Source organism: Nicotiana tabacum, chromosome 8 (genome assembly GCF_000715075.1).
Source record: "Nicotiana tabacum cultivar K326 chromosome 8, ASM71507v2, whole genome shotgun sequence".
Classification (NCBI taxonomy): Eukaryota; Viridiplantae; Streptophyta; class Magnoliopsida; order Solanales; family Solanaceae; genus Nicotiana; species Nicotiana tabacum.
Window position 1 is genome coordinate 87,769,189 of NC_134087.1, and position 14,730 is coordinate 87,783,918.

General features: G+C 39.2%; 1 protein-coding gene across 2 annotated transcripts; it reads left to right on the plus strand.

Moving 5' to 3' along the window:
• The first annotated feature begins 3,028 nt into the window (after positions 1 to 3,028).
• LOC107789071 (putative phytosulfokines 6) lies at positions 3,029 to 9,306 on the plus strand. Of its 2 annotated transcripts, XM_075219465.1 has the most exons (4): positions 3,029 to 3,266; positions 3,380 to 3,462; positions 4,128 to 4,272; positions 9,102 to 9,306. In XM_075219465.1, the coding sequence occupies exons 1-3, from the start codon at positions 3,179 to 3,181 to the stop codon at positions 4,239 to 4,241; spliced, it is 285 nt and encodes a 94-aa protein (XP_075075566.1). In that variant the 5' UTR covers positions 3,029 to 3,178; the 3' UTR covers positions 4,242 to 4,272; positions 9,102 to 9,306. The 2 variants fall into 2 exon arrangements, with proteins under 2 accessions (XP_075075566.1, XP_016466323.1); XM_016610837.2 differs by lacking the exon at positions 9,102 to 9,306 and having other exon boundaries at positions 4,128 to 4,459.
• Positions 9,307 to 14,730: the final 5,424 nt, after the last annotated feature.

A 14,730-nucleotide genomic window follows, 5' to 3' on the forward strand; every position in this document is an offset into this window, starting at 1 on the left:
ATTTTTACATACAAACCCAAATAATTGTTTTGAGAAATCAATTTATTAATTTCTGCGATACTAATAGCTGCCACATTATCATCAATAAATTTGTGAAAGGCAGTGAAAGTAATACCAGTATTATTAGGTAGAATAAAGGGAGCTTGAGGCGGATAAATTACTTTAGTAATATTGCCACTCCCATCTTTATAAGATCTTTCCAATACCTTTATATAAAGAGGTATAATAACCTTGATTCGTCTAAGAAGAATAATCAAATTATACATAATTTGATTATGCAGGGCACAAGTTTCATAAAATTCCTGAGATATATTATTCAAATCATCTTTACTATAAGTATCGAAAAACCACGTTTTAAACTGGTTCCATTTATTACTAAAAAATTCCTTTTGAATATAATTACGTGCCCGAGAACCGGGGCTAAAATCAATTTGGTGTGGAATCATTAAATACTATTGGGGTCGAAACCATCTCGGATACAGAAGGAATATCCTTATCTGAAATATTGTCATTGTCTTGAACAATATTTGTTTGAGAGTTAATCTTAACCCTTTCAACCACCTTAACCTTTTGATCAGGCTTAGTATTAATTTGACTAGCAATGGTGTGTAAAGAAGCTGCACAATTTCGAGCTGGACCCTAGACTGGTTCAACAGGGGAAATATGTTGAATAGCAGGTAGAAGTCTATGATTAGAAAATGAATGTCTATTATAAATAGTTGACTTATCATCAAATTAAATACAAATCCTACCATCCATATTTTGAGTGACATGCGAAAATTCAGTATTCGACAAGTCGTTAGTAATCTGACTTGGGGATATAACCGAATTTAAAGTCCAAGTAGTTGGAAAATTAATCCTATAAGACAGACATATAAGTTCAGAACCAGGCGCATAATTATAACCATGCGTTTTCACATTTAAAGTCAAGACATCAAGAATATTAACATCTGAAAGAGATAGTTGCAGATTGGGTTGAGTATTAAAATATATTGGACCATAGGCCACTGTAGATTCGATCGAACCCATTAGAGACTGTCTGAAATTCAGATTTCAAGCATCTCTAAGAGCTGCTAAAAAGGTCTCTGGTAATCCTTTAAGGGTTAAAGGTTTAAATGCAATTTGAACCATACCAATATGCAGATAATGGTAATGATCTTTATATAAATCTATATCATGTTTGTTTAACAAACGAATAGTCTGTTCAGACGAATTTAATGCTAAAGACTGCTCAGTCGTTTTTATCAATTGTTTAGAAGAAAGTTTATCAAACCAACCATAATCATAAATGGTTTTTATAGAAACTTTAGGAATTGTCCATTTATTTAATAAATCAAGGTTTTGAGGTATATCTACCTCTTCAAGTCTAGTACCTTTAGTACTTGTTTCTCCCAGATCCATTCCAAAAGCTTCATATCTATGTTGAATCTTTCATATCTATTACATATTTACCATGAAAATTCCTAGGCTCTGATACCTTTATATAAAGAGGTATAATAACCTTGATTCGTCTGAGAAGAATAATCAAATTATACATAATTTGATTATGCAGGGCACAAGTTTCATAAAATTCCTGAGATATATTATTCAAATCATCTTTACTATAAGTATCGAAAAACCACGTTTTAAACTGGTTCCATTTATTACTAAAAAATTCCTTTTGAATATAATTACGTGCCCGAGAACCGGGGCTAAAATCAATTTGGTGTGGAATCATTAAATACTATTGGGGTCGAAATCCATCTCGGATACAGAAGGAATATCCTTATCTGAATATTGTCATTGTCTTGAACAATATTTGTTTGAGGGTTAATCTTAACCCTTTCAACCACCTTAACCTTTTGATCAGGCTTAGTATTAATTTGACTAGCAATGGTGTGTAAAGAGGCTGCACGATTGCGAGCTGGACCGTAGACTGGTTCAACAAGGGAAATATGTTGAATAGCAGGTAGAAGTCTATGATTAGAAAATGAATGTCACTTGATGGTTTAACTGATAGACAATTAACCATTCTCGTACACATAATGCTTATGTACTCGACTATCTGTAAAAGTGTTAAAAATACGGATAGAACTATTTGCAAAATGATTATTGCAGGATTTTCTGGCCAACTTCGTGGCTGGTGGGATAATCATTTATTTGTAGAAGAAAAGGCTTTCGTTATTAATGCTACAGCAATCGACGAAGGTGTTGATAATATAGGTATGGCTCTAGTTAAGGGTAGAGAAGATGCAGTTTATACCCTTATCCTTACAATCTTAGAGCATTTCAATGGTAGATTTACCTCAAATCATGAGACCATCCGAACTTTACTTAATGGACTTAGATGTAAGACCCTTAGTGAATTTAGATGGTATAAAGATACTTTTATGAGTAGAGTTATAGAACTATCCGAGAATAAATATGAGCATTGGAAAGCCAAGTTTATAGACGACCTCTCTTCCTTATTTGCTGAAAGAGTAAGGGATGTGTTAAGGGGTAGTTACGGTGAGATTCAGTATAATAATTATACCTATGGTAAACTTATAGGAGTTTGTACACAAGAAGGATTGAAATTGTGTAATGAGCTAAGGCTTTCTAGACAGCTTAAGATTGATAAGCTTAAAGAGAAATCTCAATTAGTGACTTCTGTACCCAGTTCGGTTTACCCGAAATTTCTACTCAAAGTAGGAAGAAGAAAAACAGATATCATATGTATCCTTACCCAGATAGCCCGTATAAGAAAAAGAGGTCTAGATATAGGCCTAAGGAAGAACGTGATACTAGAAAAGCGTAGATAATTTTTTTTTAAAAAAAAATAGTCCGAAACGAAAAAGCCCGTTTAGGCCCGCGGGCCCAACCCATTTAGCCCGGGACCATGTGGACTTAGGACCGCAGTGGGCCAGTTCCACTCATTTGGCCCATTTAGGCCCGGGCCCGGACCACAATACAGCCTTACACAAACAATATACAAGTGGACAAGATGACGGTGGGTGGGGGCAATATTATGAAGTATATATTCTGTGACTGCAATTCTATATGGCTTTCCTGAAACTCACTGAATAGTGCGCCTTTTTCATTTTGCATGTGTGTATATATACAAGACACTTTTCCCTCAACTCTCACCACAATCATCTTTCTCATTTACTTTATCGAAACTGAAATTAACAAATCCTAGCTAGAACTGAAGTAGCTAGTCATGAAGCAAAGTATATGTTTTGTTGTATTTCTTCTCCTGCTTGTTTCCCTTTCACCAGCATCTTCCCGTTTCTTATCAGTCAGTGAAGGTAATTAGTATTAATTAGCTGAATTAATGCTTTGCTGTATGTACAAACGTATTCTTAGTTTGATTGATGAGTAAATTTAGCAGCTAGTTTTGATTAATTTAGTTAATTTGCAGTGAAAGAGGAGGTAAAGTATGGAAAAGTGACCCAACTTGCATATTCTCTTGATGACCAGATGGAAACCTTCGATTCCCTGAATGTAATATCCTAATTCTCTGTCTTTAGATGAATGCTTATGTCTTTTCTTGTGTTAAAGAGCTTTAGAGTTTGTTAAATTGTTCTATATCGGTTGAAAGAAATGAGTTGTTAGATGCCTCTCCTTATATGATTTTAAGCAATCTTCTAGCCTTTTGATTTAGTTGCGCTAAAGGCTCATTTTTTTAACATAGCACTAGAGCTAAATCCATCCCTATTTTTTGCCTTACTCAGTTTTGGACCCCATGTTGCATTGTTCCCGCACCAAATGTCTGGTCTAAGCGTGCGAGGGCATTAGAATGTCCGGTTTGAGCTTGCGTCGCGCGTTAGAATTTCAATTTTATGGATTTTAAATTTTAGAACAGTTACTAAGATTTATATTTTATATATGTACATATATAATATAATGAATTCATTACCACAAATACTAGGCTTTATATTTTATATGCTCCTAAACACAATATCTGCGCTTCTACCTCTCTCCCTGGATGGCACAGTCGTCAATTAGAATGTCCTAAGTACATTCGTTTGTGGAATGATCTGTTGTTGTCTCCTCATACAGTATTTGACGATTCTCACCTCATGAATGCAGTTAATTCTGGCCAAGTTCATTTTCTGAACAGAATCTTTTTTAACTGACTCTGTTTTTTTGGTTCGTTACACTTGTAGAAACTGATGGGGATAGAGGGATGTGAAGATGAAGATGAAGAATGCTCTAAGAGAAGGATAATGGCAGAAGCTCACCTGGATTACATCTACACTCAGAACCATGATCACCCTTGAGATCAATATTAATCCTCTTGGGAGTTAGCTGGTATTGACCATCAATGCCTAGCTTTAAAACATGAAATAATCTTCCTACATTTTGTTTGTGCATTTCTTTTCTAACCCACTACTATTCCAAGAATGTGACAAATTAAATATTTCGGACAATCTTGTTTCTTTAAAGACCTTTCTAGTGTTTTTTTTTTGTTTGTTAATGTGAGAAATATTTGGGATAATCATCAGAAAAGAATAACCGGAAGAGATAAAAGGAGTGAGAAAGAATGAGAAGGTAAACAAAAGATTTTGTGATTTTAAAACATTTATGGCGTTTGGTTGAAAGAGTGGAGAGAGGGATGGTTATGGGGAGTTGGGCGTGGGAGATACATAAGAGCAAGATCAGATTAAAGTATGGGGAAGTATAAAGACAAACTTCCCAACTAAATATAGCTCCAAACTTATGTGAGGCTAATATATATAGGGCATGACTTTAATTATGTAAGAATTTACTCGGACAGTTGGGAGTTACATAGAACTTAATTTGATCATGACATATTTGTTCAGTAGCCATAAGTTAGTACTAGCAGCTATATATATACTATGCACCAGCTGTGAGCCCTAGCTAGTGATAGAGATCAGATGAATAAACTTCTGGACACAAAATGCTCGACTCCGAAAGCAGTGGCGTACGCATAAAATTTTGTGTTGACATATTAACATAGTGATCAAGAGAATTTCATGGTTAAAGATTATTAATATAGTCAAGAGAACTTCTCGAAAATAACCATTTCGTATAGAAACAAACGAGTTGAAGTACTACTCTATTAATAAATGCATACTTCATATAATTAATTTACTTCGGCAGCTAGCTAGTTAAAAATTAAAGTTTATGAATGTCAAAAGTGCTTCAAAGGATTAGTAATCCTCTACTTGTGTTGTCAATTCAAAAGGCAATGGGAGATCTACTTTTACTTCATCTTTGAATCAGATGCTGATTTTCACTTCCGTGGCAAAGTATTCCAACCTTTAAGCATTATAATAATTACTCCTCACAATAAGTGTCCAATTTGTTTTTATATTTTGATTCAAAATAAGTGTCAAGTTATGTAATCAAGAAAGAATTCAATTTGTTTTTACAAAATAATCCCTATGTACATATCCCTAAAAAGTTTTCTTACTCCTCACATTAAATGTTTAATTAGGGGTAATCTAGTCATACTATGTATTTTTGTATAGGATTTAGTATTTTAAAAGCAAATTGGACACTTATTGTGAACCGGAGGGAGTAATGTAATAATCATCCTAATTAATTAAGACAAATGAGAATCAAAATAGTACTTAATACATTCTTTAATGACACATGTCTCAATATGCTTCAAACAAACCAAAAATTACTGTCCTAACCAATTATCTATAGATATTTTAATCCAGCTAGTATTAGAACTTGCGCGATGCACGGATAACATTACAAAAATATTAATTATTCCAACGGTGATCTGACTTTGCTTAGCATATTATATCATATTGTTCCAACAAAATTCTCAATTTTGTATCTTAATGCTAATGAAATTAAATAAAACTAATTATATAGTCATTAATTAACTTTTGTGTTTCTTATTTTAATTTATTACATTTTCGTCTATTTGGTATTACTGCATTGGTATAAATTTTTCATTAATGGCTTATAGCCTGTCTGACCAAGCTGCAAAAAAGTTAGCTTATTTTGAGAAGTATTTTTTCTTAAAAGTGCTTTTCTCAAAAGTACTTTCGGTGAGAAGTAGTTTGTGTTTGGCTAATTAATTTGAAAAACACTTCTGAGCAGCAATTAGTGTTTGCCAAGCTTAAAAAACTGTTTCTAAGTGTATTTTTTCTCAAAAGTGTTTTTTCAGAAAAGTGTTTTTGGAGATAAACTGTTTTTTTTGTTTCTCCAAAACTTCTCCTCAAAAGCACTTTTTTTTTTCTTTTCAAAGGCTTGGCCAAACACCTTAATTTTAGAAAAAAACACTTTTGACCAAAAAAAGTGCTTTTGCCTCAAAAGAAGCTTGGCCAAATAGGCTATTAGTATCCTTGTCCATTACTCCATTTTGTATATCATCGATATATTATTCTTTCTGCTAATTTTTCAATTTTTAAACTTTTATTATATTATTAACAATTTTTCGCATATTTAAATATATCGATAATAATTTTGTATTTCATTACTTTATTTTATTTTTAAAATTAATATCCTAGCATTTTCTCTATCCCTCGTTTTGTATATTTTTTTATACTATGATATTTTAGTTTTCCTCATTTATTTTTTATCTAATGTTTAACAATTCTTTATTTTGTATTTAAACTTATAACAAAATATTTTTTCTTCTATTCTTTTATTTAATAAAAACTTTCTATATGAGAAATTTCATTATATGTTTAATATTTTACTATGTTGCTCAGAAAACTTTATTATTCAATATTTTTATTTTTGACTTTATTTATTGAGATTCGAGTTATGTAATATTATATGTTGTATGTTATTGCTTATCAAAATAAAAAATAATTTCTTATCTCAAACTAAATTAGGTCTTATTTTTTCAACCTTTAAACCATGTTATTTCGTTGTTGCATTTGTAACGACCCGACCAGTCGTCTCATGAGTTACCGCTCTATTTCCCCCATTTCTGCTTCTTACTGCTTTGTTTATTGGTTCTATGAGCGATCGGGTTGGTTGGCTCGGGTTCAGAAAGGATTTGGTAAGGTTTGAGACACTTAGTCTCTTTTGAGGAAGCTTAAGTTGGAAAAGTCAACCGGATGTTAACTTATGTGTTAGAGGGCTCGAATGTGAGTTCCGATGGTTCGCATAGCTTCGAGGGGTGATTTGAGACTTAGCAGCATGATCGGAATGTGTTTGGAGATCCGGAGTAGATTTAGGCTTGAATTGGCAAAATTGGATTTTTGACGTTTTTCGGTTGGTAGGTGAGATTTTGATATAGGGGTCGGAATGGAATTTCGAGAGTTGCAGTAGTTCCGTTGGGTCATTTGGTATGTGTGTGAAAAATTTCAGGTCATTCGGACGTGGTTTGGTATACTTTTTGATCAAAAGCGTAATTTAGAAGATTTTGGAATTTTTAGGCTTGAATCCGATTCGAATTTGGAGTTTCAATGTTGTTTTGAGCGTTTTAAAGATTGAAACAAGTTTGAATGATGTTACGGGGTATGTTGGCATGTTTAGTTGAGGTCCCGGGAGCCTCGGATGAGTTTCGGGTGGTCAATTGGACCATTTCATGTTGTTGAGAATTGCAGAAAACTGCTGAAGTGTTGCAGAGAAATTTGACCTTTGCGTTCGCGAGTAGGCCCTCGCGTTCGCGAGGAAGGCTACGCGTTCGCGAAGGGCTGGGAGATTATACATCGTGTTCACGAGGGAGGCTCCGCGTTCGCGTAGAGGAAGTGGCCAGCTGGGTTTTAGGGTGTTTGGTTCATCGCATTCGCGAGAGAGGGAGCGCGTTCGCGAAGGGTTAGGCTGAGGAACCATCGCGTTCGCGAGGGTCAGGTCGCGTTCGCGTAAGAGGATTTTTGGTAAAAGTTAATTTGTGCTTCGCGAACGCAAGGCATTAACCGCGTTCGTGAAGAAGGAATTGAGGTCTGGGCAGAATGTTTAAATAGTTATCTTGTCCGCGATTTTGGGGTTAACTTCCACCATTTTTGAGCGATATTTGAGCTTTTTGAAGAGGATTGAAGAGGGATTAAAGGGGAAACACTTGGAGGTAAGATTTATAGACTTTATACTCGATTCTAATATAAATTCTACCTAATTAATCATGGAAATTAAGCCTGATATTGACGAACTAGGGGTTGAAATTGGAGACCTAGAATTTGGGATTTGATAGGTCGTTTGTGGTTGGATTGTGATGCTTTTGGTATAAATGAACTTGGGGAGTGATAAGGAGTTCATTGATGTAATTTTTATCGGAATTCGAGACATGGGCCCGGGGGTCGGGTTTTGCCAATTTCGGAATTTGTGTTGTAATTTGATTTCTTTCAAGTGGGCTTTGTTCCATTAGCATATTTTGATGGTTTTGCTCTGACTTTGGTTAGATTTGGAGCATCTAGACGCCGATTTGAGGGGCAAAGGCATCGCGAGCTACATATTTGGACCGAGTAGATGTGAGTAATAATTGTAAATATTGTTCTGAGGGTATGAAACCCCGGATTGCACATCGTTGTGCTATATTGAGGTGATACACATGCTAGATGACGAGCGTGGGATCGTGCACTATTGGGGATTGTGACTTAGTCCATCCCGAATGACTATTTTATCGCGTATTTGACTGAAAACTATTTTCTATCATCATATTTTGGACTGAATGCCATATTTGGGCCTCATACCAACTATTTGAACCCTTAGGAGATTTTTACGGATATTTCCTCGCTGTTTTGACTTTATACTTGTACCCAGTCATGCTATATTCTACTGTTTTCATAACTCAGCCACGTCTACTCAACTTTAACACTTAAAATGATATTCTAAGGGCCCCTCCAGGAGTCTGCACACCCCTAGTGAATGCGGGTACCCATTGTGATATGAGATAGAGTCCGAGGGGCTGGTATTGTTCCATGTATTGCTTGAGGGGCTGATTCTGTTGGTATTGTGCCCAAGGGCAGTTCTTTATGTGTTTACCTTTTCTAGTTGCCTGTCTTTTACTTGCTTAACTGTTTAAAAAGGCATTTTAAGAAGCTTAAACTGAACTAAAGTGACTTTGCATATTTTCACTGTTTTACTAGCTTTTACTGCTTTTTATAGCGTGTAATGTGCTTTACGTGATTTCGTATTACTCAGTCTGCATTTATTATTATTACTCACTGAGTTGGAGTACTCACTTTACTGTCTGCACCCCTGTGCAGATTCAGGTGCTTCAGGTCCCGCTAGCGAGTGTTGATCCTTCCAGCTCAGGCGAATTCAAAGATTCTCTAGGTAGATGCCGGCATTTGCATCCCAGAGCTTCTCCCCTTATCTTATTTTCTATGTTTTAGCTCTCTATTAGACTATGTAGACTCTTTAGACTTGTAGAATATTGATAGATGTTCATGATTGGTGACACCCCGATGTTGGGCTGTGTTGGTTTTAAATTTCGCAAATTGTACTGTTCACTTCTTATTTTGGGATTTTATCATGTTTAAGACTAAATACTTACTAGTTTAGTTGCTTAAAATAAAGTGGGAACGTGTCGGCTGGCCTTGTCTTCACGAGAGGCACCATCACGATCAGGTCCGGGTTTAGGGTCGTGACAAGTTAGTATCATTGCCTAGGTTGCATAGGTCTCATGAGTCATGAGCAGGTTTAGTAGAGTCTCGTGAATCGGTATTGAGATGTTTGTATTTATCCTCGAGAGAGGCTGTAGAACCTTTAGGAAAAACTTCATTTTCTTGAAATTCTTGTCATGCGAATTTGTTTATCCGAGTACTAAACTTCTGTTATTCTATTCTCTCACAGATGGTGAGGACACGCGCTACCGGTCAGGATACACGACCACCAGTACCACCAGCTGTGGCAACTAGAGGCTGAGGATGCGGTCGTGGTCGCGGTAGGGGTAGGGGTGTGGCCCGTACAGCAGCTAGGGCAGCACCTGTAGATCCACCAGTCGCCCTAGTTCAGGATCAGATCCCAGCTGTAGACGCTCCAGCAACACCAGCTCAGGCACCAGCTATGCCTATTGTGATTCCGTGTCTTTAGGAGGCCTTGGCTAAGATCCTATTAGTTTGCACTGGCCTAGCTCATGCGGTTTTAGTCATTACAGCTGCACCTATTTCTCAGGCCAGGGAAGGCACTCAGACTCCCGCCGCTCACACACCTGAGTAGGTCGTGGAGGGACTTCAGACACCGGGGGCGCATCCAGCCCAGCTGGTTGTAGCTGCTCAGGACTATGTAGTTCCTGCCATACCAGAGGATGAGCAGCGTAGGCTGGAGAGGTTTGGAAGACTTCAGCCTCCAACCTTTAGTGGTGCAGAGGGCGAGGATGCCCAAGGTTTCTTAGATAAGTGTTAGAGGATGCTTTGTACAGCGGATATTCTGGAGACCAATGGGGTCGCTTTCACTACTTATCAATTTTCTAGAGCTGCCTTCACTTGGTGGGAGGCTTTTAAGAGGCGTAGGCCTGCTGGTGTAGCACCCATTACTTGGTAGCAGTTCTTTGCTCTCTTTCTGGAGAAGTATGTGCCACAGTCTCGCAGAGAGGAACTGTGCAGGCAGTTTGAGTGGTTGGTTCAGGGAGAGATGACGGTGACACAGTATGAGATGAGGTTCTCTGAGTTAGCTCATCGTGCTATTTGGTTGGTTCAGACTGATAGAGAGAGGATTAAGATGTTTGTTGATGGCCTCACTTATCAGCTTCGTATTCTCATGACTAGAGAGAGGGTGACTAGTGCTACGTTTGAGGAGGTTGTAGACATTGCTCATGAGATTGAGTCTGTTCGTCGCCAGGAGTGAGAGGAGAGGGAGTCCAAGAGGCCTCAAGGATCTAGTAGTTATAGTGGTGCTCCTTCGAGAGGTCAATTTCAGCACGGCAGAGGCCATCCATTCAGGCATGATCAGCCAGCTCGCTCAGGTTATCGTGGGGCACCATCGGGTCATGGTTCTCACAGTTCTTATCAGGGCCAGTCATCACTTAGTGCCCTTCCAACTCAGAGTTCGTCCCGTGCTCTATCAGTTCAGGGGTCTTCTATGCCAGGAGCATCTGCTAGTCATTCTGGTTCTAGGGCTTCTCTTCAGTCCCCGTCTCTAGCACCCGAGAGTTGTTATGAGTGTGGAGAGATGGGTCATATATAGAGGTAGTGTCCTCGTCATCTTGCAGGTTCATCTCAGCAGAGGAGTCAGCTATCGGCTTCAGCGCCAGCTACTTCATCACCACCCACCCAACCAGCTAGGGGTGGAGGTTAGTCACCTAGGGGTCACACTAGAGGGGGAGGTCAATCAGGTGGCGGTCAGGCCCATTTCTATGCACTTCCAGCTAGACCCGATGCTATTGCTTGCGATGCTATTATTACAAGTATTGTTTCAGTCTGCCACAGAGATGCCTCTGTATTATTTAATCCCGGTTCCACCTTTTCTTATGTGTCATCATACTTTTGCTCGTTATTTGGGTACGCCCTGTGAGTTTCTTGCTTCACCTATTCATGTATCTACCCCGGTGGGCGATAATGTTGTTGTAGACCGTGTGTACCGATCGTATGTAGTGACTATTAGGGGTCTGCAGACCCGAGTTGATCTTTTACTATTATGTATGATGGATTTCAATGTTATTTTGGGCATGGATTGGCTATCTCCGTGTCATACTAAGACAATGACATTGGCTATACCAGGTGTGCCACAGATTAAGTAGCGAGGTTTGCCTAATTATGTTCCCAGTAGGGTAATCTCATTCTTGAAAGCCCATCGTATGGTTGGGAAGGGTTGTCTTTCGTATTTAGCCTTTGTGAGGTATGTCGGTGTAGAGACTCCCAGTATTGATTCTATTCCAGTTGTGAGGGATTTTCCTGATGTGTTTCCTGCAGGCCTGCCAGGCATGCCACTGGATAGGGATATTGATTTTGGTATTGACCTGGTACTGGACACTTAGCCCATTTTTATTCTGCCGTATCGTATGGCACCAGCGGAGTTGAAGGAGTTAACGGAGCATCTTTAGGAACTCCTCAATAATGGGTTCATTCGGCTTAGTGTGTCGCCTTGGGGTGCCCCGGTTCTATTTGTGAAGAAGAAGGATGACACTATGAGGATTTGCATCGATTATAGGTAATTCAACAAAGTAACAGTTAAGAACAAGTATCCTTTGCCTCCCATTCATGATTTATTCGACCAACTTCAGGGAGCGAGAGTGTTCTCCAAGATTCATCTCCGTTCAGGTTATCACCAGTTGAAGATGAGGGACTCGGATATTCTTAAGATGGCTTTCAAGACCCGATATGGTCATTATGTGTTCTTGGTGATGTCTTTTAAGCTGACCAATGCCCTAGCAACGTTCATGCATTTGATGAATAACGTGTTCCCGCCTTATCTCAACTCGTTTGTCATAGTCTTCATTGATGATATTCTGGTATATTCGCATAGTCAGGAGGAGCACACAGAGCATTTGAGAGTTGTGTTGCAGAGATTGAGGGAGGAGAAACTTTATGCAAAGTTCTCCAAGTATGAGTTTTGGCTTATCTCAGTGGCTTTCTTGGGGCACGTGGTGTCTAGTGAGGGTATTCAGGTTGATCTGAAGAAGATAGAGGTGATTTAGAGTTGGCCCAGACCTTCCTCAGCCATAGAGATTCACAACTTTCTTGGTTTGGCAGACTATTATCGTCGGTTTGCTTAGGGATTCTCACCTATCGCATCGCCCTTGACCAAGTTGACTCAAAAGGGTGCTTCATTTGTATGGTCGGATGAGTGTGAGGGGAGCTTTCAGAAGCTCAAGACAGCCTTGACCACAACTCCAGTGTTAGTTTTGCCATCAACTTCAGGTTCATATACCGTGTATTGTGATGCTTTGAGAGTTGGTATTGGGTGTGTATTGGTGCAGGATGGTAGAGTTATTGCTTATGCTTCTCGTCAGTTGAAGCCCTATAAGAAGAACTATCCTATTCATGATTTGGAATTGGCTACCTACGTAAATAATTTGGAGGCATTAATTTCATGGTGTGTCTTGTGAGGTGTTTACTGATCATCATAGCCTTAAGCACTTGTTCAAACAGAAGGATCTAAATTTGAGGCAGCGGAGGTGGTTGGATTTGCTAAAGGATTATGATATTACTATATTGTACCATCCGGGGAAGGCCAATATGGTAGCCGATGCTTTGAGCCGAAAGGCGGTGAGTATGGGGAATTTGGCATATATTCCAATTGGGGAGAGACCTATTGTAGTTGATGTTCATGCCTTGGCTAATCGGTTTATGAGGTTAGATATTTTGGAGCCCGTTCGGGTATTGGCTTGTGTGGTTTCTCGGTCTTCCTTATATGATCGTATTAGAGAGCGCCAGTATGATAATCCGCATTTGCTTGTCCTTAAGGACAGAGTTCAGCACGATGATGCCAGAGATGTGACCATTGGTGATGATGGGGTGTTGAGGATGCAGGGTCGGATATGTGTGCCCAATGTAGATGGACTTCGGGAGTTGATTCTGGAGGAGGCCCATAGCTCACAGTATTCCATTCATCCGGGTGCCGCGAAGATGTATCAGGATCTGATACAGCATTATTGGTGGAGAATAATGAAGAAAGACATTGTGGGATTTGTAGCTCGGTGTCTCAATTGTCAGCAGGTGAAATATGAGCATCAAATATCGGGTGGCTTGCTTCAACGGATGGATATTCCGGAGTGGATGTGGGAGCGGATCACCATAGTCTTTGTAGTTGGGCTCCCACGGACTTTGAAGAAGTTCGATGCTATTTGGATGATTGTGGATCGGCTGACCAAGTCCATGCACTTTATTCCTGTGTGTACTACCTATTCTTCAGAGCGGTTGACAGAGATCTATATCCGGAAGATTGATCATTTGCATGGTATCCCAGTTTCCATCATTTCAAATATGGGCATCCAGTTTACTTCGCAGTTCTGGAGGTCAGTGCAGTGAGAGTTGGGTACTCAGGTTGAGTTGAGCAAAACTTTTCACCCTCAGACAGACGGACAGTCCGAGCGCACTATTCAGATATTGGAGGACATGTTGTGTGCTTGTGTCATTGATTTTGGAGGGTCATGGGATCAGTTTCTACCGCTTGCAGAGTTTGCTTATAACAACAGCTACTAGTTGAGTATTTAGATGGCTCAATATGACGCTTTGTATTGGAGGTAGTGTAGATCTCCAGTTGGTTGGTTGGGCCAGGTGAGGCTAGGCTATTGGGGACAGACTTGGTGCATGATGCTTTAGAAAAGGTGAAAGTAATTTAGGAGAGGCTTCGTACAGCGCAGTCGAGGCAAAAGAGTTATGCTGATAGGAAGGTTCTACATGTGTCCTACATGGTTGGTGAGAAGGTTCTATTGAAGGTTTCACCCATGAAGGGTGTTATGAGTTTTGGGAAGAAGGGTAAGCTGAGTCCTCGGTTCATTGGGCCTTTTGAGGTGCTTCGGAGAATTGGGGATATAGCTTATGAGCTTGCTTTGCCACCCAGCTTGTCGAGTGTGAATCCGGTATTTCATGTTTCTATGCTCTGGAAGTATATTGGGGATCCGTCTCATGTTCTGGATTTCAGCACGGTTCTGTTGGATGGTGATTTGACTTATGATGTGGAGCCATCAGCTATTTTGGAGCATCAGGTTCAAAAGTTGAGATCAAAGGATATAGCTTTAGTGAAAGTGCAGTAGAGAGGTCGGCCGATGGAATAGGCTACCTGGGAGACCGAGCGGGAGATGCAGAGCAGATATCCTCACCTGTTTGAGGCTTCAGGTATGTTTCTTGATTTGTTCGAGGACAAACATTTGTTTAAGAGGGGGAAGATGTGACGATCCGGCTAGTTGTCTCATGAGTTACCACTCTGTTTCTACCATTTTTTATTCTTACT